This window comes from Ailuropoda melanoleuca, chromosome 6 (genome assembly GCF_002007445.2).
Source record: "Ailuropoda melanoleuca isolate Jingjing chromosome 6, ASM200744v2, whole genome shotgun sequence".
NCBI classification, from domain to species: domain Eukaryota; kingdom Metazoa; phylum Chordata; class Mammalia; order Carnivora; family Ursidae; genus Ailuropoda; species Ailuropoda melanoleuca.
The window spans coordinates 6,132,107-6,156,826 of NC_048223.1; the positions used below are offsets into that span (position 1 = coordinate 6,132,107).

Here is a 24,720-nt window from a genome sequence, read left to right on the forward strand (position 1 = left end):
TCTCTCTGCCCCCCTCCCTCACTACCTCCTTCCTCCCCTCTGGCTTTGGGAGGCTCGTAGCTTATCCATTCGGCCACAGGGTGACTCTCCCCTTTCTGTCTCTTTCCTCACCCCTCCTTCTCTCTCCTCCCTGACCCCTTTCCCTCCCTCCTACCTTTTCCCTTCCTTCTCTCCCTCTGACTTCAAATAGATCAAATAGCTCTTTCTACTCTAAGAAAATCAAAGGTTAGTCCCCACCAGAGGCTGTTCTCAGTTCCACATATAATAAAGAGCTACCCATTTCACCCCCTGGGTTAGAAAGAAGAGGCTATTCATGCCCAGAAGACACTGATTTTTGAAGTATCAGAGCTATTTTAAACAAGCTGTCTCCACACTGCTTTCCTTTCTCATGCTAACACATCTGCTGACTGGTGGCTTCTGACCCCGCCTTCCCCTCCCCCACCTGGAGAACAGAACTGCAAGCCTACTAAAGAGGTGTTTATAGGGGGAGTTGAAGGGAAGACCCCAGAAAGCTCTAGGAATTGTGGCGTTCACAGGAAAGGCTCTGGGGGAGCTTGAGCCAGGTTTCTGAGGCTCTAAGCTGGTCCACCCAGTCCTCCCAGCCTGCCCCCACAACAGGCAGAGGCCCACTCTCTGGAGCAAAGGAAATTCAAGCTCCAAACCCCTCAGTTGCTCTGGCCCCTCTGAGGCCGTGGGAAGAAACCCAGCATTGTGATCCCATGGTCCTGTGTTTTTGCAAGATTTGCAAGAGGAATATATTTTAACCACAGTTGGGTTTGATGACTGTTTCTTCCACTACTGTTTCGCTCAGTCGTACCTCTCCTCTGGTCATTTGGCCCTGGAGTGGGCATTTGGGGGATCCAACCAAGGGGAAGCTGAATTGGGAATGCATTCAGTTTGTATTTAGTAGAATACGTGTGTGTGGTCCCCAGTCACTTCTGTGCATGGGCAGGTCCCGGCTGGCCATCCCAGGGCAGGAAGGGCTTACAAGAATAGTGCCACAAGGCTGAATCAAAGATGAATATGACCCATGGCACCAGGCTTCAGAAGTCTGTGGGTAGTGGCAGAAAAACAAGGCTTGAATTGTACTGAGCCTGGTCTGGAAAATTCTTCCAATCATGAGAGGTGTAAAATTCCAAGTGGAGGATTCCATTCTCATGGGTGCCCCATCAAAACAGAAATCGGGACTACATTCAGTGATCACTATATACATGGATAAGCACACTGTGCTTTGTTCATGGGAACTGCGTGACAGGAAGTTTATCAGGAACCTTGTGTCTGCAGGCCGTTGACCTGGAGCAGCACTGCACCCAGCGAGCACATCTTAAGGAGGAACGCTTTAGTGCCTCCCAATTATCAATAACTTTGATCAATCTTGCTGGAGAGAAGATTACCTCATCTTCCTATTCTCTCTTGTACAAAATCATTGCCATATAAAGCAAGTATCAAAGTATGCAAGCAAAACTTAGAGGAAAAAGTTATCTTAGAAGTGTGCCAGCAGTTAATTAATCTGAATATTATTTATTTTATGGCTTTTGAGATGTCTGTTGCATTTGCCAGATTTTTAAATTATGAAATGTTTTGTGATTTATTTTTTCTTTCTCAAGAGTCTCTTCCAAACCTAATTTTGTAATTGTACTTTTGTATTAATTTTCCTAAAGAGAGCCCCCCAAGTTGTTTAAGCCTTAGGCCCCACAAACCTGGATCGTCTTTACTGGCAGCCTTGGTGAGCATCTGGACAAAGGATTGTTTTTTTCTGTTTGCAGGAGCCTGCCTCAGCCTGGTCCCCCACATTCCCAGAGCAGTTTGGTCAGTGAGTCCTGCAAGGGTAGCAGTTGGCCTTTCCTCCAGCATCTCTATTTTCAGGACTGTGGAGGTCTTTCTTTTTTTTCTTTTCTTTTTTCTCTTTTTTTTTTCTTTTTTTTTTGAGAGCTCCTATTCCAGGTTCTCAGGCTCCTACTCTGATCGGGAGACAGCAGCGAGGAACAGCTGTTGGTGCTCAATCTCACTGGCTGTGCTGACGCCCAGCTGCACAAGGTCTTACATTGACATAAATCCATTTGAGGTTCTTTTGATTCAGGGAGAGGTGGGGTGGTCTTCTGCCAAACCTTCCCTCTGATTTGTATCATATATGGTTCAGGCATCTGGTCACACAAAACTGTCTCGTCTCATCTGCAGCAAGGCCCTTAACCCGTTTTCTGATTTCCTTAACAGAGTTGGTGTGGACCTGGATGAAGATCTGAAGGAGGAACCCACCTCACACCAGGCAAGTCGAAGAAGCCAATTCATAGAGTATAGAGATATGAAATGTTCTGTATGGAATGTTCCATGCTTGTCCAGCACGTGGCCAACCTGAAGGAGGCTGCCTTCACTGATAAAACACATCCGATGACTATAAAATACCTGGGAATTCAGGGTATCAGTAACCTTAGCATCACCTTTAGAACGCTTAGAACTAGCACACCCTTGCACCCTCTCTGCGGCAACAGGAAGCTGGAAACTCTCCAGCATAGAAGCAAGAGCATGGCTGCCCAGGGACTTGCTAGCTAGATAATCTCAGTGACATGAACTCAATGCATGTCCAATTCGTGTTGGGCACACAACAAATGGGGCTATTTCTCCCACATGGCTTCTCATTAATCAGGTCTAGGTGTATAGAAATATTGAAATATTGAAAATTTGCAAAAGCATAGCAAAACTGTCTAGGTGATCCATTCCTAACTGAGCTGAGCAACTGTTATCTGCAGAGACCTGAAAATCCTCGGGGAAATTTGTTCAGAACAATGTACTGTTCCCTCGAGTACGGCAAGTGTATTCTCCAAACTCTGAACTTGAACCTGACATCCCAATAGAATCTGCCATTGGCAATTTTGCATCAGCCATTTTTAACTCAATACTTAAAACAAACAATTGCGTGGAAATGTTGCACCTTTTGTTGACATTGTAAGCGGACAGACACAATAGAAAAATATAAATAAGTGATGTTGCTTATTGACTCGTGTTACGATTGTACCTGGATTTGAAAAGGATCCATCTCTCTTTTATTCTGTGATTTTTTTTTTCTATAATGCCCTCAGTGGCGCACAGCTTGTTAGTGCTGCTAGGCAAAATGGGGCTACTTTCCTGGTTTACAGAGACATAAAGAAGGAGGGATCTTGTGCTCTATAAAAAGGGCTGGAAAATTAAGTTGGTGATGATCCTGGTTTATTGTGCTTTGATTTCTTTTATTTATTTATTTATTTTTCTTTCTTTCTTTCTTTTTTTTTTTTTTTTTGGTAACATGTGTTTCAAGGCCAGGCTGGTGTGTTTTCACAGACTCATAGCCTAGGAAACACACCTAACTGCAGGAGTGAGTACAGCAGGGATGCCAGCTCACTGGGCTTGGGGCCAGCTCTATGACCTTAGATAGGAGATCAAAGCCCATCTCCTTATACTAGTGGGCTGTAATGAGTAGTTAGTAAGGTCTGGTGGTGGCTGATTTTTGAAAAGCATTTTCATTTCATATAGGTCAACTAATCCATTCTCCTACCTTCAAGCAAAACTTTTATCTAAATTCTTTCTCTTCTTTTTCTTTAAAAGAAAGGAGATAGCATCAAAAAATTTATCAAAGAAAATTCTTTATCTTTCTCTATCTGCCTAATATTTTGAAATCACATATAATTATTGGGAAGATTACCTACTAGCCTAACTCCTTCCTTTTACAATTTAAACATTTCATTTTAGTTAATTCAGTAATAACTCCTACCTGAAGATACTGAAACCAGTAGAAAGTATTTTTCTGTTAGAGAAATGAGATAGTGCTGCTAGGTACAGTGAAAACCACATTGTATTTGGATCTTGGACGGATTTTTTTATCTTTGAGTCTCAGTTTCCCTATCTATAAAATGTGGATGATAATATTAAGTCTTCTTCTCTAGGTTGGTATGACAATCAAGTGAAATTATATTTATGAAAACTATGTAACTTAATTAATTTAGTTAAACCCATCTCATCTTATGAAGGATTTGTGGCAGCTTACACACATAATAAAGTAATAGTAAAATATTTTAAGAGATTTTAAAATTCAATAAATAATATTAATCAGAGCAAAAAGTCAAAACCAGAGGAGTAAAAAGAATCATGAATGAGCAGATCATAAGCTCATATATACTTGCTTAGTCAAACCACAAGTAAGCTTTTGTAGCCAAGGGGGAAAGGAAGAAAAAATAATCAACCATAGACTAAATTATTATCATTAGAGGGAAAAATCATACTCTCTCCTCAAGCAGTATAAAACTTCACAGCCCACTGTTTTAAAAGAAATTTCTCACTTGAGGCTTCCTGTACAGGACACAAAAAGAGCTATACAAATTTTAGCTAACCAACCTTATTATAAATTACACCATTCCCACTGAACTGTTGCTGCTTAAAAATAATTTGTCTTAGGAGGTGTCCTGGCAGTGTTCTTATTCACAATAACGTTTGACTACCGAGGTAGCTAACGTTTCAGAAAGCGATTTTCTCCAAACCTTGGAATAATTCTTATCTTCAGTGTCAAGTATAAGAAACAGTGGGATGGAGCTAGAAATAAAAGAAACCACAGTGTCCGTGCAGCTACCACCTGACCTGGACAGTTTTTTTGGTACTTTCCAAACCATGTGTCAAGAAGCTCTTTGCCCTCATTTTGGCTGACAGCTCTCCACTTATTATCAGCATCTGTTGCTCTGTTGGACTGAAGAGCATAAACTCTAATTCTTAGGAGGCTTCCATGTTTCCACTCGGTTTGCATTTATTAAATTGGGCTTGCGTTAACAAATAAGATGACTTTCACACTGGTCAACTTCTGAAAAAACAAGAATACTATTTTTACCAAAAGCTAAAAATTTTACACTTATGGCAATTACACTCTCAAAATCAATAATAAATGTGTTATTATATTTTTTAAGAAACCTCCTCTTTTTCTGTTTGTGGAGAGTAAAACAACCTTTGGGAAATATGAACATCTAGCTGTGACTAACTAGCAATGTCACAATTTTCCTTTCGCCTTACAACAACTTTTGAGTGTGAGTGGTATTACACTTTTGCTTGTACCAGATCCAGAAGCTCCAGAAAGTAGTTTCCACATGCAGTTGTTAAAGTTTAAATTATACTCTATGCAAAAGTGCTTCTTCAAGAAATGGGAGATAGTACAGTCGTGGATTTTATGTCTTTTAAATTTAAAACAGAAACAAACAAAACAAAAAACCTCTGAGACTCCCCCCCCCACCCCAATCATAGGAACTTTTCCCTGTAATTGATTCTGTGTCCTTGAGAGTACAACGATGCAGAGAAGTTAAGAATCACTGGAGCCCCACACTCACCTTAATCTTTTAAAGGAAATTCCTGCTGCCCAGGAAGGGCTGCCACTATTGCTTCTCTTTTTCCCTTTTTGCCATTTTTCTCATGATCATCCTAATATTTGTTGAGTACAGACTATTGTTAACACTTCTAAGCACGTTGTGTGTATTAACTCAATTTCCAAGATAACCCTGGGAGTGGGTTCTAATATTATCCCCATATTACATATAAAAAAATTGTATACAAATGAGTTAAGTAGCTTGCCCAAGGATACATAGGGGGAAGAGGTAGAATGTTAACCTAGACAATCTGGTTCCAGAACTTCCACTCTTAAATGGTATGATTCATGCATCATTCATTCATCCATACAACCCTCCATGTCAGGCACTAGTCTAGGTGTGAAGAGGATGCAGCATTTAGCACTTACAAGTTTTCACCCTCACAGAGCTTTTACTCTAACGGGGGACACTGATAAGGAAAAGGGTAAACAACTAGGTAAGTTCAGGTAACAATAGGAGTAAAGCCGGTAAGAGAATGGGCAACAAGGGAGAAGAGGCTATTGCCTCATCAGGGCCAGCCTCTCTGAGGAAGTGGCATTTGATCAGAGGTCTGAATGATATGCAGAATGATATGTGAGATCTGGAGAAAAAAACAGTCCAGAAAGAGGCTACTGCCAGGAGGAAGACCATGGAGTCGCAGTGGGTTATGGTGTACTCGGCAAGCAGCTGAAGGCCAGCGCGGCTGTGGCTTGGTAAGCAAGGTGGGAGCAGATGGGCCTGAACTGGGGGAGACAGAGAGGGCCAGAGCATTGGCCATGGTGGTGAGTTTGATTTGATTCTGTATGCAACGGAGGTAAAAACTCTTCAAGGTTTGGAGCTTGGAAGTAATGGAATTAACCCTTTTTAAGAACTCATTTGTCTCTCATCTTTACTCTGCCAACTGCTACAATGAGGTTAACTTTCATCTTTTCTAACATAATTTTTATTTTTTTAACACTGTGTGCTTCTCTATGTAGTCTCTGAAAGCTAACTTCCAGTTTTTTTTATTTTTATTTTTATTTTTTTTTTGCTTCCCATAGTTTCTTCATTGAAATTCTGTTTTTGGTTGTCACTTACGCTTGTGTGTAACCTATGTGGATCAGTTCTGGTCACTGCAGCTCAAGAAAGTCAGAGCAGAGCTGAGAAAGGTCCAGAGAAGGGCAACTTCAATAACTTAGCAGGGGGAGATTAAAAGGATTACTATTTCTCCTGCAGAAAGATTAGCACTATGAAGAAATACAATGAAGTGTCTATAAACATATGAAGAGCATGAGTAAGGTGAACAAAGACTTGTTGGCCAATTCCTTGAAAACCATAACCTGGAAACCCCGGAAGCCTGAAAAAGCTTGTTTGGGGAAGAATAAAAGGGTTTGTTCTTCTGCAAGAAGAATATATATATATATATATATATATAATCTCCCAGATTTAACAATTATCAACATTTTTCCAAACTGGTCCTATGCTGTTGGAGTTGATCTCATAGAATATAAATTCCATACTATACCTCCACAAATATTTCAGAAATAGAATACTAAGCTCTATAAAATTGATCTGACCCAGATGAAGGGTTTTTTGTTGCGTTATAACTAGTAGTATTTTGAGAAAAATAAAAAGCATTTTTCAAAGCAAATATCTCGGGTTTTCCCTTGGTAATATTGACTTTATTTTGGTTATAATTACTTATGTTTTATACATCCAAAAGTATATTTCCTCCCACTAATTCTTTACTGCTTCGGACTAAATCCCGTACATTTATCTTACCTATACATTCTACCATCGCATGCTCTAGAAAGCAGGAATAGTCATGAGAAAGAGGAAGTGGAAGAAGATGGCAGCCACAATTTAGTGAGCGCTTTTTATATATTAGGTTCCATGTATATAACCACATTCCTTTACCTTGACCAATCAAGACACCTCTTATAAACCCGATTTTAAAAACTACGAAATTGAAATTCAAAGTATTAAAGGAATTTTCCCAAGATGACAACGACAGCAAATTCCAGACGCTTCAGCAACACCCAAACTCCAATCTCTAGTTCCTCAACTCAGTGAGGCAGCTGCTCTCTGCTTGGACTGTTTCTGCTTGGACTCTATCTTCTCTCACCGCAATTGGAATAGGGCCTCCAGGCAGAAAGTCGAGGAGAATATAGGCTCAGGTCATTTGTTTTCCTTCTCCTAAGAATCACAGTCCTTTGCTGCCAGTTATCTAATACCTGAATGCTATCATATATTTATGAAACCGGTTATTCTATGATAGTCGACCATTACATATTTTGGAGGTAGTTCTGTAGGGGGAAACATTGTTTTGTCTTCTTTTGTATAGTATAGTATACAAAATGCATAGTATTATATATAGTATTATATATTCAAATATATAGTATTATATATTCAAATGCATAGTATTATATATTTGAATGCATATGCATATGCATAGTATTATGCATTTTGTATAGTATACAAAATGCATAGTATTGTATATAGTATTATATATTCAAATGCATAGTATTATATATTCGAATGCATATGCATAGTATTATATATTCGAATGCATAGTATTATATATTCGAATGCATAGTATTATATATTCGAATGCATAGTATTATATATTCGAATCACAAGCCTCATGTGAGGCTCTTATCTTTGCTCTGATGTTTGTGGTTTGGGCACTGCCACTAAGGGATGTCATGAGTTAGGATCTTCCTATTCCAAGGTGCATTTTCCATTCGAATGTGTGTACATGGGTGTAAGTGTGTGCGTGTGTGTACATGCAGATAAAGGAGTTAACACGCTAACTATTAAATTATGATATAAATAAGGCATTAATTAAGAATACTGTGAATTAAGTATAGTGAGATGATGTCAACTTTCTTCTGCCTGTAAATTGGTCTACCATCTTATGTCTTGCAATCAGTCTGAAATCCTAACATGGTATACTGGATCTAGGATAAGTTTTGATACACTTTTAAGGGGGGAATATATATTCTACACCCCAAATATGTCACCTTTGTGGATACACTCTATAAACTACAAAAAGTTATGCCTTATCATTTTATTCTATCTTCCCAACTCCCACTCCAATGCTTTTTGCATCTGAAATTTATGATTCCAATATATAGTCATATTAGCTTTCTATTCATAACAAGTTATCCCAAAAATTAGTGGCTTAAAACAACAAACATTTATTATCTCACAGTTCCTATGGGTCAGGAATTTGAAAGCAACTTAGCTAACTGTTTCTGACTCAAGGTCTTTTATGAAGTTGCAAACAGAACGTCAGCTAGAACTACAATCATTTGAAGGCTTGACTGGGGCTGGGGGATGCACTTCCATGTTGGCAAAAGGCCACCAGAGTGCTATTGGCAGGAAGACTCAGTTCCTTACCACATGTATCTCTCCATACAGCTGCTTGAATGTCCTCACAATATAGTCACTGACTTCCTCAATTGGTCCAAGACAGACAGCAAGGAGGAAGCCACGTGCCTTTTTATGACCTTGTCTCAGATGACACAACATCACTTCTGCCCTATTCTATTGATTAAAAATGAGTCACTAAGTACAATCCACACGCAATAGGAAGGAAAATTAGGCTCCATTTTTAAAACAAAAATTGCCAAAGAATTTATGGATACACATTTTTAAACCACTGCGATATTATATTATATTTACCTGAACCAAATAACTTATCTTACCCTGGATTAACTTGAATCTCCTATAAAGAAAAGTTATTTGAGCAGGCTTTTTCTTTGTAGCGAAACCATGAGTTTAGCCCATCTGGTAGTTTGTCTGTGTCTACATGGCATCTTAACAGTTTTATCCATCCTCGACTAGTTCTTTCCTTCATTTTTTTCTCCCTAAATATATATTTTCTGACTATACCTTCTTGAGAACAATTATGAATTTATCATGGCACGGGGACGGTGAGAGTATTTGTATAAAGTAGTTTCCAAGTGAAACCTAAGAACTAATGATCTACCTTTTAAAATGTAAATTAAAAAAATTTCCTATTGACCTTCAATTATATTATGCTCCTTCTTCAAAATCCAGAAATTTTTCTCTTTAGGGGCACAGAATCTGGTCCTCTCCTTGGAAATGAGAAAATCAAAGCAATAAACTTGATGTTATTACATAAATAAATTTCAAACTGTGGGGAAATGGTAGGGCAAAAGTACTACTATCAAATTCTATTCACACATACCACTGGAAAAAATGCTCTGGAACCCATCAGGAGCTCTACAGGTCTGTTATGATAATTATTTGTCTTTATTATCATTCTGTGCAACTTCCACTGACATTAATATTGAATATGAAATCTCAAGAAATAGAAAGGAAATCTCTCTCTCTTAATCCATTGAATCCCCCTGAAATGAGGGGCGATCCCACATGATTATCCTGGAGCAGAGTTCATCCGGTTCACTTAACAGAGACCCCACATTTGAATATTGATAGAGAAGTGTATTTGCATTTGCTTAGTTCTTTTTCATTAAGGTTAATACAACAAACAGTCCCTTCTTGCTTCTGTGTCTGGTTTGCACAGATTTCTGGCCTGAGCCTTTTGTTTTCTCCCAGGGGTCCAAATAAGCATAAAACAAAGAGTACCTTCCTAATTGTCCTATTGCTCCCTCTCTGGGGTTGTGCTAAGGGCAAAGGGGTCACTCCCTACTGTGCACAGTCACTTCCCAAACTCTGGTCTATTCCTTTGTTTAAGGAGGAAAAAGAAAGATACCAAATGTCCCAGTCACTTTTACCTTTTCCCAGAAATAGAAGCTAATAAAGGAACCAGAAATTGCACATATATCAAACGCTCTGCTTCTTAGAAGTATCAAGGGCAAATAAAAGTTAAGATTCAATGCTCTTGAATCTCCAGTTCCCATTTACAGTGTGAAACATGAGACTCCAAGTTGATAAGTGTATTGTTATTAAATGGTAAACGGTAGAGAGTCAGGACTCAAATCTTGGTTTTCAGTTTCTGAATCCTCTGTGTGTTCCAACATGTGCACCACTTCCCCTCTGGGATAAAGGAACTCAGAAGAAAAGAAATACTGCTAGTGACAAAGAAAATACCATCAAGTTCCAGATTCTGCTTCTAATGATCGCTCACATCCATTGTGCTTGGGTGTGAGTTGATCTCTGCTTCAGAGTAATCTAGGTAAATTAATGCTACCTGCTGTCAGCTGCTCATCTGGACCCTCCCAGAGGCTTGCCCTCCGTGCTGCCTCATCGGATACTTTCCCTGTTCCGGAGTGAATGCAAAGGCTGGCCTTCCCTTGGCACATTTATCTTCAACCCCCAGTGAACAAGCAGAGCACACAGTAGACTAACTCATTTATTTCTACTCATTTATTGATGGCCTTTCATAACCGAGTTATTAAGTCATCAATAACTTCAGAGAAATAAATGAACAGATCCAGAACTGGGCCAACAGATATTTAAGATACCCACGGTAAATTTTATCTAGGATCAGCAGAAAAGTCAATGCTGTGTCATCAGTGGCATTTCCCTCACCTGGGAAAACATGGTCTATGTTTTATTCTAATTAAAACCCAGTCTGTTTCTTTACAAACTAGTAAAATGAATAACACCTGCAATCTCCGAGTAAAATGAAGTTTGAAAAAAAAGATTACATTTGTTAACATTTTTCCAAAGTGCCACCTAATATGTGTTGCTCTTATCAGCTGTCAAAAAACTATCTCTGAAAGTCTTGCCAGAAATAGAATATAAGATCTTCCACAAGGGCTTGTGAGTTATGGTATATTCCCCTCAGGAAATAAAATCAAAAGGATCGGGGAAGGGGAAAGAAGGGCAGAGAAGGTTTCTAAGACCTTGGAAAACCCTTGAAACCCATATCTGGGAATCTGGAGAAATTCCTAACACAGAAGTTGAGTTTCTATAGGGACACTTTTCACTGCCATCAGCACTTTACCCAGGAGGTGGGCGCCACGCATTTTCATCATGTTTTGGGGTGTAGGTAGCTGCTCTGTCTCATGATACATGATAACCCCAGAATCCTGACCTCATCTCCCTGGTCAAGTATTTCTTTGCCTTAGTTTGCTCCCCACTTATACCTGAGGGCCCCATCTGGATGAGAGGAATCTTGGCTGCTGAGGGGTCACAAACATGCTTGGAAGCCTCTCTGTGCCTCAGTTTCCTCATCTGTCAGATAGGAATAATAATAGAACATACTTCATCAAACTGTTATAATTATTAAAACAGTTCATACATGAAAAGCACTTAGGATAGTGTCTGGCACATGGTGAGTATTTAAGAAGTGTCAGCTGTTGTTGCTGTTGTCGTTAATAAAAAATATAATGTTTTCCATAAGATTAGGACCTTGGAGTCCAGCCAGCCCCAATTTCCTCAATTCATTTTGCAGGCAAGGAAACTGCAGCCCAGTAACTTATCATACAATGTCTGTGCTTTCCAGAGTTTAAAGACTAAATGAGATAACTCACAGAAAAAAAAAATCATCTTTGGAGTCCTGTAGTCTTACATTCAAATTCTAGCTCTGTCACTTACTAGCCTGTGACTTTGGGCTCCTCTCTTCCCTTCTATGGGCCTCTCTACGGCCTCAGCTATAAATTAGGTATAACATGACCACCTTGCTAGAGTGTTTTGAAAACTGAAAAGTAATGACAAAAAAGTTTTCTTTTTAAATATCTTTTTTTATTTATTTGTCAGAGAGAGAGAGAGAGAAAGCACAAGCAGGGGGAGTGGCAGACAGAGGGGGAAGCTGGCCCCCGCCGAGCAAGGAGCCCGATGCAGGACTCGATCCCAAGACCCTGAGATCATGACCTGAGCTGAAGGCAGACGCCTAACCAACTGAGCCACCCACACATCCCAATGACTGAAAAAGTTAATGACTGTGACTCGCATGCTGCCAAGGAGTTAAGGAGCATTTGCTAGCTGGGGACTGTCATTATCACCGTCATTCAGCAGGGCAGAGAGGGTGCTGGACCCCCAGGCCCCCGCCTGCCAGCCAAGCTCACCACCACACAGCCCACCGTTACTTAAAAGCAACCAACCAAACACATGAATTTGCTTACACTACTTTCTCTCTGTTTTCTTCAATGACTAGCTTGTCATCAGTAGATGTTATCGGCTATCAAAAATTACCTGTGCCTGCTGATCGATAAGATTTTATAAGCCCTTTATTGTTTTTCAAAAAAGAAAAGGAAAAAGAGAGAGAGAGGCAACTCCCCGCTGTTGGCCCTGAGTTTTTCTAACTTGTTCAGTTTGGGGTGAGCAGTGTTACTCTGCCAGCTGAGCCCCAGCAAAGCTGTGCCTGTTGCAGAGATGGCGACTGTGAAACAACTTGCAGATGTTACAAAATAATAAAGAAAACACTATGTGTAGCCGTCATCTTGCAAATCTGACACCTTTGTTGGGGTAGAAATGGCTAGAGAAAGGTTCAAGGAAGGGCAGAAATTGAACTGACACTCTGGTTTCCTTTTGGGGGGAATATGATGAATAAATTATAACTTAGATAACAAGGCATGGCACTCAAGTCTATCAGAAAACAGATCTCCAAAACTTAATGTCCATGAAAAGATCACAGATGTCCCATGGTGGGGCTTGGAAATGAAGAATTCCATGGCCGAGTAAGTTTGAGAAACACTTCCTTCTTAAGGATTTTACAATGCTCATTTATAAATGAAAGCCTTTGAGAAGTCCTGTATTAAAAAAACCTTTCCAACACTATCAAAACCATCTTTTCCTGAACAATGAACACAAAATTTCCATCAACACCATGTAGGACAATGGCATTCCAGGGAACACCATTCAGGAAACTATACAAGGCAATAAGAAAAGCTTCCAGACTGGGTTTTAATTTTATTGTGAGTCTCTGCTTCAACCATTTTAGACAAAGGATATGGACTAGAAATGGACCACATTTTGCTTTCTTGTATTCCCATTTTATTTGTGGGGGCTGGAACTACAGCATCTGCTGGCCCACGTGTTTCAGAGAGCAGAACAGAGCTCTTTACCATTAACCATCAATGGAACTGTCTGGAAATGGGGAAAAGTAAATAAAATAAAATGAAAGCAAACGCACCTGCATCCATCTGAGGGCTGTCTCCGGAGCAGCCAGGGGATCACCATTGTCTCCCACGTCATAATTTCTTGAGAATGTTCACATTGTCATTAGGCTGTGAACAAATGTTACAATTTGGGGATGGAGACTGTGGGCCTAAACAAAGCAATGAAGTCTGTGTACAGATACATAAATGCTTTTAATGACGGAGAAAGTTACAACTGATTAAAGCCTAGAATTCTTCTTTCTTGATTTGCAAAATGAGATACACAAAAGAAGTAAAAATGCCACTGGATCTCCTTCTTACCACACTGCAATGTTCATTATCATCTGTCTGTAAGGTTCACAGAAAATTTTCACCTTCTTTCCTTTTTCTCACAGTTCATCCTCTACTCTCACATAAGTACACATCAAATGCTTTCTCTTCTTTTTTTGTTGTTTAGCTTTTGTTTCTCAATCATGAACTTAACTTTGCAATCAGCTCTTGGAGGGGAATAAGGAAATTATGGAACCATACACTTGAAGCAAGAGCACAAAGATTATAGGCTATTTCAAGCAGGTGGGGGTGAAGGGGTGCCCTCCTGAGCTACAGAAGAAATGGTCTGGTAGTTAAGATAACACACAGGTCAAATGTATTAGATTTGTCCACAGTCAGCAATGGTGATCTTCTTGCTGGTCTTGCCGTTCCTGGACCCAAACCAATCCACGCTTCCACAATATTCATGCCCTCTCTCACCTTGCCAAAGACCACATGCAAACCAGCCAACCACTCCGTCTTGGCCATGCAGATGAAATACTGGGAACTGTTTGTGTTGGGTCCAGCATTTGCCAGGGACAGGATGCCAGGAGAGTGCTTCAGGATGAAATCCTCATCATCAACTTTGTCCCCGTAGATGGATCTGCCACCAGTGCCATTATGGCGTGTGAAGTCACCACCCTGGCACAGAAATCCTGGAATAATCCTGTGGAAGCAGGAACCTTTATAACCAAATCCTTTCTCCCCACTGCTCAGAGCATGAAAGTTCTCCACCGTCTTTGACACTTTGTCTGCAAACAGCTCGAAGGTGACGGGACTCAAAGGCTTGCCATCCATGATGGTGTCAAAGCACACAGTGAGGTTGACCATGGCTGGCGCCACAGGTGGCTCCGGGGCAGTGGTGTCAGCAAGGCCGAATGCTTTCTCTTCTTAATTCCTTATCTTCCTCCCTCCCACTTTGGCCCTTTTGGAAAGAAAAAAAAAGAAAAGAAAGAAAAGCACATTCAATTATTACAGGCTTTCTATAAGGAATATCTATTTCAAAACTCTGAAAAGGAGAAAGATATCAAAAGTTAACCATAGCCTTCGGCAGTGATCAAAAAGAAAATAAATGAAAACTAGCTTAACAATTATTAGATTGTTATCATCCCTTTAGACTTGACCTTTTGGTAAGTCATAAATAAATACCATCCAAATCTGACAGAAGTAAACAGCAAAAATCATGCAACAGTGATCTGACAGAAATATCACTTTTATTGATGTCAAAAAAGTGGCATTTCTTAGCTGTTTAATAAAATGGGGATTATGAAGAAAAGTAAATGTTGAAATATGCCACAAGAGTCTCATCCACATGGCAAGATCTATGAGCTAATTTGCTTGGCAGCTGCTTCTCCATTTAGATAAAAATGCCTACAACCTAGAATGTTTTTTTTTAATGTGGTTAACTTTAATTTGGTTTGACATGTATTTTTATAGTAAAAATATATGAATACATTCTGTATTAATGTTGATAGCATATATTAATATTTTATATTGATTATTTACCTGATACCTTTTTCTATTGTCTTTCTCCAGGAAGCAAATAACTTGGATAAAAACACAACCAAAACAGAGAGTGCTTGGCTCTTCAGAATGTGGTACAGCTTTGACCACAAGTATCCTTTGCTAACGATTATCTTCAGATCCTGCTGCCGGCAGAGATTAACTTCAAGCACTTAGTCATTGAGGTGTATGTTCCTGCTCTTCAAGAAACACAGAAAGGTAAAGTGAATTCGTGACCAAATTTATAAAAAAAAAAAGAAAGAAAGAAAGAAAGAAAGAAAGCGGTATAGTTCATACTTAAGTGTTACAAAGAGCTAAAGTGAAATCTCTCAGGGTCACATGAACTTGGTGTATTCATGGCAATCTAACATTTCCTAAATGCCAGGTGATAAAATTTTACAGTCCTGAGGACTGATGTATTTTACTAATTTTACTATTCTTGAACACTTTGCAAAGATCTTACTTCTGGTCAAGTTGACCAAGGTAACTGGGCAAAAGTCCTTCACCCTTCTTCCAGAAACCCACGTGTGTGCTCTTGTTTCATGCTGTAAAAAAATGGAGTGGGGCTGGGGCAAAAGGAATGAATGGTCTGAGAAGAAGAATGAGTCTGATCACCGCATTATAAAATAACATTACTTTGTTTTCCAGGCAGATTTGAGTAAGCTTTCCCTAGTGAAGGCCAATTTTTAAATTCTACCAATCAGGGTAAGCATAGTGGCTCAGATATGCCTTACCATGTGACTGACAGGGCTGAGAAATCAGGCCTGAAGGGCTTTGCCATTGTGAGGTTCAGCAAGCGGTCCATCTCTAATCCCAAGCAAAAGCGCCACGGAAGAAAGAAAAGAACTACACTGAAAATTGAATGTGTTGGGTCTTTGTAGTTAGTTTTCCACACTCACAAATCCTCCTCCTTTCAGGGAGAAAATGTCAGTCACTGGGTGATTTTAAAGCACCTAAGCAATGATTAAAACCACAACAGATCAGTGGAAGAGGAAGAAGAACTAAGAACAGTGAAAAGAAATTCAATGACTGAGGTGAGGAAGAGGTAAAATGGAAAGGGGAGAGGAGGCAGGAGAAATACAGGAAATCCACCGCGGTAGGAAGGAAACAAGGCAAATTAGAGGAATGGCTATGTAAGAAAAAAATTAAATAAGAATGAAGAGAAGCCAGCTGAAGATTGCAGAGATAAGCCAATGTAAAACAGGTGAGAATTTAAAGAGCAATTCTGCAGAAATAGAGCATTCTAAGAATTACAAAACGGACATGTTGAAGGTAGAGGGTTTTTGAGGCTACGGTTTTGTTTTTCCACAGCTCTGCTCTCAGAGACCTTGCCTTGCTCAATCTTGAGTCTGTATGGATAAGGTAGGTTTTCACCACCTTAAAAGCACTCCTTCTTGGCCATTAGCTACCTCTTGGAGGTCTGGTATCTCATTAACTACCCATAGCCTCCCTAGTCTCTCCAAGGGAAACTGGTTCTTAGCGGGTTATGCTGGTTTATGTTCCAGGTTGATTTCTGATCTGGAAACTCGGTTTTCCCCGCCATTACTTAAAGTATCTGATAACCAAATTTTAGGAAGTTATAAAGATTTGACTGAAGAGTACACAAAAGGCTGCTGATTATGAAAGATATACAGTAAGAAAATGTCTTTTTAGGTTCCTGGACCCAATTTTTAAGCTCCCAAGATTGTTACTCGTGCGTGTAACTGACCTACTGGCTACAGATTGGAAGTTCTCATGACTTCCTCTTTGGGTTCAATGAATTTACTACAGTGGCTCAAAGAACTCAGAGAAACGTTTACTTACTAGATCAACGGTTTATTATAAAAGGGTAAGAGATGCACAGGCAGGGTATATATGGACAAAGTCACCTAGCTTTCATGCCCTCTCAAAGTGCACCACTCTCCCCAGATTTCCATATGTTCACGAACCAGAAAGCTGTCTGACCCCTGTCCTTTGGGGTTTTATGGAGGCTTCACTATATAGGCATAATTGATTAAGTCATTGACCATTGGTGATTGAACTCCATCTCTAGACCCTCTCCCTTCCCGGAGGAGGACAGGAGGGGCAAAATGAAATTTCCAGCCCTCAGAATCACAGATTGGTCCTCCTGGCAAGCAGCCCCCATTCCTAGGTAGGGTCCAAAGGCCACTCATTAACATAACAAAGAATACCTTGGTCGCTCTCATCACTAAGGAAATTCTGAGGTTTTTAGATGCTCTGTGAAAGACCAAATCTATATGTCTTATTATAAATCATAATAACACAAAATGGTAAATCAGAAATGAGATGAAAAATGTTTTTGCTCAAACTCTGACAATGCTATGAGGAATGTTTTATAAGGAAGAAAGGGAGTAAAAGTGGAAAAAATAACTTGGAGACCAAAAAGGAAAGTGGAAACTCACCCAATTTTTTAGCTTAGAGCAGTGACACTAAATTCAGATGATGTCATAATTTTTGTCTCACTTTTCACCAGGGTTTATTTCCATATGATTATGGATAGACTTGCAAAAAATGAAAGCAGATTTACCCTGTCAGTAATATCTCTTCTCATGGTAATCTGTCCTCCTGTGCATTCATTCTAGAAATTGCAGTGCTACCATCACTGCACAAATATGTTTTCCCTTAGACAGCACGGTTTTTATATCCTAGCTACGCTCTGAATTCACACCCAGAGAGTAGCGAACTGACCTGTCTCTACTCTGTGAGCTCCTGATATACTTGTATTTCCAGAGGCAAATTATCCACTTGGCATTTGTGTTCTTGCTGCTGTTCACCTAGAGCCCGGGTGATGTGCCCTCCATACTTCATAGGTAGGCTGTTCCAGCCACCATCAGCGTAGGGATGATCCACATCCAGGGTCAGGTTTTCTGGCCTAGGCCAAAAAGAAATTGTTGCAAAGCTCAAAGAAACTGACTATGCAGTTTGGAGCTGCTCAAGTTTCATTTCAGTAAAACTGCATCATGCAAATGAGGCATCGTAAAGAATTACTGACAAAAGGGAAAGAAGAATAAATAACTCTTCATATGCACCTGTATCAGTCAGGAATCTCCAGGGAAACAGAAACAGAACCAGTAGGAGTACACACACGTGCACACGCACACACACACACATATACACATGCACAGATATACATACACATACACATACATACACGTAAATTTATTCCAAGGAATTGGCTTTGTGGGCGATGCAAGGGCAGACTCTGGGGGGCAGGCTCTCAGTCTGGAAACGCTCAGGCCCGAGTTGATCCTGCAGTCTTGAGGCAGAGCTCTTTCTCCCTTAAGGAGACCTCAGTTTTGCTCCTAAAGTCACCCAACTGACTGGATGAGGCCCACCCACGTTACTGGGATTATCTCCTTAAAGTCAACTGATTGGTGACCCAGATGGTGACCCAGATGGTGACCACACCACTGAGTAATTGCGTAGACTAGTCAACTATTAGGTAGACACATAAAACCAAGCATCACAGTACTCAATTTGCATTCAATTTATGCTGAAATTTGAGATCCTAGAAAGACCCTCTTAATTCACCTTTGGTATCAATAAAACAAGCCACTGTTGCTTGGGTGGTTTTGTTTTCTTTTCTACTTTTTCATAGCATAATTAAGACACATATACATTTCCATAACATTTTCCCAAAAGCTACAGGAGAATAAAAATAGTAAAAATTAACATTCAATGAATAATGGCCCAAGTACTGTGCTGAGTGCTTCACATTTCTAATTTCATTTTGACGCCGCAGCTCTGTGGGAGGTTGGGAGGGGCTAGAGAGTATGTGTGATGCAACCCAGGTGCATTGCTGATTGTGCTGGCCTTTGCTGAAACAACCTGGGCTCCGTTGTTCAAGAGCCTTGCTGGAAGCCTATGGTGCCAAAATTGAGGGTTAATTAAGATTTCATTGTGATTCAACGTGGGCTGCAATTCTGAGTCGTGCCCTGCAAAGGAGCAATTGAGAAGGGGAGAGGAACAAGGAGACTGTGTTACTGACCACCGATGCTTTGCCAGCGGGTACATCATTTCACTTCATTCCCCTAACCACCCTTTTTGTTTTATTTCATTTTACAACCACCCATTTGGAGGTGGAAGAAACAAAGTCTCAGAGAACTTAAAGAACTCTGGAAGGTTCCATCGGTAGGGTCAGTTCCATGATTCAAGCCCAGATCTCTCAATGTAAAGTCCATAAATATACTTAAGTGAACTCTGTCATTGACAAATCTATATCCATTATAGTCCTCACTTTACATGTAAAACCCCATCTCGATATGTTCATAAAGTCTAAAGCAATGACTATTATTATGTAGTACAGAGCTCACATCTCAAACACCTGTTGAAGATACATAGGATGATAAAGTTAGGAGTCCTGGTTGGTCACCCTAAGAACACCACCATAAAGGAGTCCCCAGGTTTCTGAGTCAGGTCCTCAAATTTTCAAAAATGCTGAAACCTCCAAGAATGGTTTAGGTTCATAGAGATGGATGCACCTCAGCCAAGCCCAAGGAGGTACAAGTATCCACCAGACACCAAGTTCCTAAATCGTGGAATATCCTGTCTCCACCATGAGAAGTTTCAAGTCACAATCTGGCCTCTCGTGGCCCTCTGCATCCATCATCTACTCTCACTCCCTGGCTCATCTGCTCCAGCCACCATGGCCTTCCTGAGATACATCAAGCACATCCCTACTTCCAGGCCTTTGCAATGACTCTTCCCTCTGCTTGGGATGCTGTTCCCTCAAACATTCGTTTGCCTCTCTCCTTCACCTCTTTCATTCAAATTATCAGTGAGACCTTCCTGGCTCCATATTTAAATGAACAGTTCCAACAAGAGCACTCCCTCAGCCCTCTTTTGCTTCATTTTTCACCTTAACGCTTATCACCATTTGACACAGTATGTAGTTTATTTATTTGTTTTAATAGTCTCTTCCAACCAGGATATGTGCTTTCTCAGAACAGGGATGTGGGTCTGTTCTCATTCACTTGTGTGTCCTCAGGGCATAGAACAGTGCCTGGCACATAGTGGATACTCAGTAAATATCATGAACGAATGATGGATGGATGGATAGATGCATGCATGAATGAACCAAGCCAGCCAAGAATATTTTCTGTTCAGGGCACCTTTATTCTAGACACTGATGTAGCAGGAAAATCCAAATAATTATTTGAAGTTTGCTATAAGTGAGTTTGAAAACAGAGCAAGGCAGAATGGATAATTTTAGTGTTTTCACCCAGACTACCATTTGGCACCCAGAGAACATCCACACACCCTCCCCAAGGCTCAGTGTCCCTCTCCCTAGGCAGGGACAGCCACCCCAGCAGACTTGCATCTCTGTTTCTTCACTGACTTCCTTCCTATGGTTGGTTCATCCTTCCTTATGTTTAATTAGTACACCTGATCTGCTCCAGGCAAGCCTGGATCAGGCTTAGAAACCATTCTCTGGCCGGGTAACTTTGCATACATCTTATCTCACCAATTGTGTGTTGATTTTATTAGTATACAGAGCTCAAAATTTTAGAGCTACCTATCATCCTCACTAATGATCTCTTATAATGAGAAGGTTAGAAGCAGAAATTGATACCCTCTTATTCATATTTTAAAGACATCAGATAAAATGATTTGCTTAGATCCACAGTGTTACAGCTGGCATGGGAATCTTAGATGGCCTGATTCATAGGTGACGAATGATCCTGTTCAACTGTCTGCCTCCCACAGTCTCTTTCCATTCTATCGTTTATCATCTCTCTCCTTAAGAGATGTGTATATATTAGTCCTTAAGCATGTGTATATGTTAGTCTTACAAATGTGAATGACACGGGATAAGAATGACCTTTTCCAAAATAAAAAGGGCAGCCAAAATCATTTTTAGCACTTCCTGTATACTGACATCAACTGAAAATAAGAAGTTATTATGTGGTTGCCAACATTTTACATAAGTGTAAGAAAGCACAAAGATAACAATGGATTGGCAAGTTGACACAGTCACAGAATTACATAAAGCCACGTGGATGGAGACTTCCTTCCCATCACTGGTTTGGAATGAAGAGTGCACTGAGGTATTACGCAAAATGAAAGGCCCATGGCAGAGATGTGCGGATGCTGCAGCTCTGGAGTTTTCCATTAAAGAGTCTGGCAAGGAAAGTGCCAGAAAGCAGACCCCCTCCTCTACTGAAGTGTGACAGGCTGGGGCTGCATTCCAGGAAAGTAAACACGAACATGGGGATCATTCAAAATGACACTTGGAACCAAGTATTTAATGGATTTAAATGGAATGGCATTATAGTCCTTAAAAAAAAAAAAAAAAAAAAAGGAGGGGAAAAAACCCTTCCCCTCCAAAAACTTGACAGAATTCATTATATCCCACACAGTCAAACTTATTTTAAATCGTAGGTATGAATATTGTGAGCAGCAATTTCCATTTTAAATGATAATCACTGCATTGCAGTTTTACTTATTCTGACTAGCAGAAGCATCCATGAATTATTTATTGAGGTAGGACTGTGGCCTTGTGAATGACTTGAGTTTACTTCACAAAAAACTCTCAGAGGAAAAAGGACCGTTAGCTCTATGATCCCTGCTTTATAAATGAGGCAACAGAGCCCAAAGGAAGGAAAAGCACACCCAAGGTTCCCGATGGACTTGGAGCCAGCATTCCTGATCAACAAGAGCAGGCTGTGTCCAAGGGTTTTGGTTCTGGCGGTCGGTCCGCTGAGTTTTTGTAGCATCAATATATGCGCAATGTTATTGTTGTAAGTGTGCACCTGGCATACAATGGATAGTTTTATATGATGGCTTCTTTGGTGGCTCATCAAGAGCCTCACTAGCTTGGAGGCAGGGTGTGTTTCACCTTCAGTAGCAAAAAGGAGGGCTAGCAGAGGGTGTGAGTAAGATATCCTTCAGTCAGTTTTATTTAGTGCTTACTATGTGCCAGTGCCAGGCAATATGCTAGGTTCTGAGGTCCCAGCAGCAAACAGGGTGATAATCGTTGACCCTCATGAAGCCTTGTTCGTTTGCCTCATTAAAATGAGTCATGACCCCAAAACCCCTTCAAACGGCAGGTGATCTTTAGTGTAGGAAAGAGAGATACTGGCATCACCAGAGATTAACTGGTGGGGGAGAGACTCTCTAGGGAAGCCATAAATTAAAATCATTTATAACCCTCACTTCGCAAACTGTAAGCAGATAACTCCCCAAGTAGTTTCAGAAAGCAGATTTCAAAATATCAGAAATGTTAGTAATCAGCTTTCTAAAGTCTCTCTCTGCATGATAACTGCTTCCTCCTGAGAAGCAGGCTGTAGGGAGGAGCCAAGCTCACAGTGGACAGCAGTGCAGCCAACACTCCTGTTCAAGGGGATCGTCCACTGGCTATTCAGCTTGACTTTTGGTCATCCTTGTCCCCATAGGTGCCAGTGTAGAAAGATCTCGTAGATAGCCCTTGACATAGGACCTACGTAAAAAGAAATTAAAATTCACTAAAAGAAAACACTAGCTTCCTGGATCCTTGTGTTCTCACGACTTGTTGGTGAAAACCAGTGTAGGGGAATGTTAAGGGTACCTGTAAACATGGGCTGTCTTTTGTTCAGATCATAACTTGGGTCTTCCATGATTTCTTATTCCACATGATGGGAATAATGAAGACTATCTTCTCTTTTGACTAAATCTACGAGAAAAGTCAGTGAGTTATTAAAACAGTTTTTTACTAATGCTAACTTTTTCATTTACCTCTCAGAGCCAAAAACACAATTAAGACAGTTAAATAGTACAGTTTTCTCCAGACTCCATAACCTAAATATGCTGCAGGATTCCATAGCTGGACTAAAACTCTTCTGGAGGCCCGAGAAGTGACTGCAAGCGTGACTTGGTGAACTGTTGCCCAAAAATGTTGGATCCCCCACTGTGAATATATAAAGTTGTGGGTCCCGACATGATAACTGAGTTTTCTACAATAATTTTAGGATTCCACAAGAGTTGTGACATCCCTAATTTGTTTTGCCTTTTCTTCTGTAAAAGTTTTAATAATATTCCTATTAAGGGAGAATGTTTTTTCATTTCATCTTTATTTTAAGCAAATGATATGAAAATCGGGATTTATTCAAACAAGAAATCAGAAGGTGACTCCTTTTCTAGAATGGATTCATAAAATACATTCCTTTAAATTCAATTTTTTTTTAAAAAAAACCTATCGAACACTCTCTCATTGCAAAATACTGTATTAGCTTCTCCTCGCTTAGTCATCACGCGTTTATCAAGAGCCTACCATGAGCCAGGTACTGTTCTGGCACGAAGGATACAGCCACTGACAAATTCTCACAAAACTTACATTCTACTCTGGGTCTGGGTTTTTAAATTTCTCATTTACAGTTGTCTTTTCAGGAACATGACTGTGGTGTAAAGAAGGATACACTTAGACATTCCACTATTGGCTTTTATCAAATTGAGGAAAGTCTGTCTCACAAGTTAGTGTGTACTGATTTGCTGTTGTAGCCTATCCACTTACTTGCTGTGTAATTTGGGGAAAGTTATTTACCATTTTTGTGCCTCAGTCTCTGAACTGCAAAATGGGAATAACAGAAGTCCCCGACTCACAGGTCTGTTTTGGGAATTAAATGAGTTAACACAAAGCACTTAGAAAAAAAGCTCAAAAATGTTAGCTTCGTTGTATTATCATTACTACCCGTTGATGTCTACATCTCTTAAATGGAGACATCATGTAATCTGTTTAGTATTCATTGTCATTTATTATCTCTGGGTGACCAAAATATCTATTATTTTGTATGCCTGTAATAATTCTTAGTTGCAACGGCCATATTTTAATATGATAAGAACATCTTCAGTCTCCACATAAACGAAAGTTTCCGCATAGGTTATAAATCATACATAATTCTTCTTATGTGATCTTGAGTCAATGGATATAGCTGGATGCTAGGCAGTCTTTTTGTGTCCTCTGTTCTGCACATGTGATTGTTTCATTTATGATTTTTCTAAGTTATAGTCCATCATCCCATAGTTATTTTTCTGGAAATTACACCACAGATAGCAATTTTGACTTGATAGAGAAGTGCAGGCAATTTTTCTGTTCCACAATGAAAGCAATACAAACCTTTGATGATAATTATTCCTCTTGTACCTTCTCGTGATAAAGGAAATCTTTCAATTGCACCTTTCAGGTAAAGCTGTGGTGTTTTGTCATTAGCAGTAAGATGTTATATTTGAAGATTTCTAGGTCAACATTGAATAGTTTTATTGGGGAAAAAAAAAAAAGAAGGAAAAAAATGTGAAGACTGACAAAAATATATGTATTACCTTAACGTTGCCAGTTTTGAATTTAGTTTTAATATTTCTTCCCTATGAGAAAAAGAGTATTTTACTTAAATTTTCTTCCACGGTTACTTGGTCACTCCTTCTCAACTGTTTACAGACTGCCAACAAATTCATGAGCTACCAGAGACATATTATTAGCACGAGCCATTGCTACCAGCCCCACATATTATCACCTGACAAGGAGACTGGTCTATCCCGGGACCATACCATTCAGCCCTTGTCTGCAT

At 40.0% G+C, this 24,720-nt stretch overlaps 1 protein-coding gene and 1 pseudogene across 1 annotated transcript in view; one reads left to right on the top strand and one right to left on the bottom strand.

Annotated features, from left to right (window-relative positions):
- Nucleotides 1–24,720, top strand: part of SLC9A9 (solute carrier family 9 member A9) — a 482,912-nt gene that overhangs the window by 366,346 nt on the left and 91,846 nt on the right. Inside the window, exons 13-14 of the mRNA XM_034661809.1 lie at nucleotides 2,215–2,266; nucleotides 15,215–15,294. Of these exons, the coding sequence (XP_034517700.1) occupies nucleotides 2,215–2,266; nucleotides 15,215–15,294 (132 nt within the window). The remainder of the gene's footprint in view (nucleotides 1–2,214; nucleotides 2,267–15,214; nucleotides 15,295–24,720) is intronic.
- LOC100466810 overlaps nucleotides 14,019–24,720 on the bottom strand; it is a 61,707-nt pseudogene continuing 51,005 nt past the window's right edge.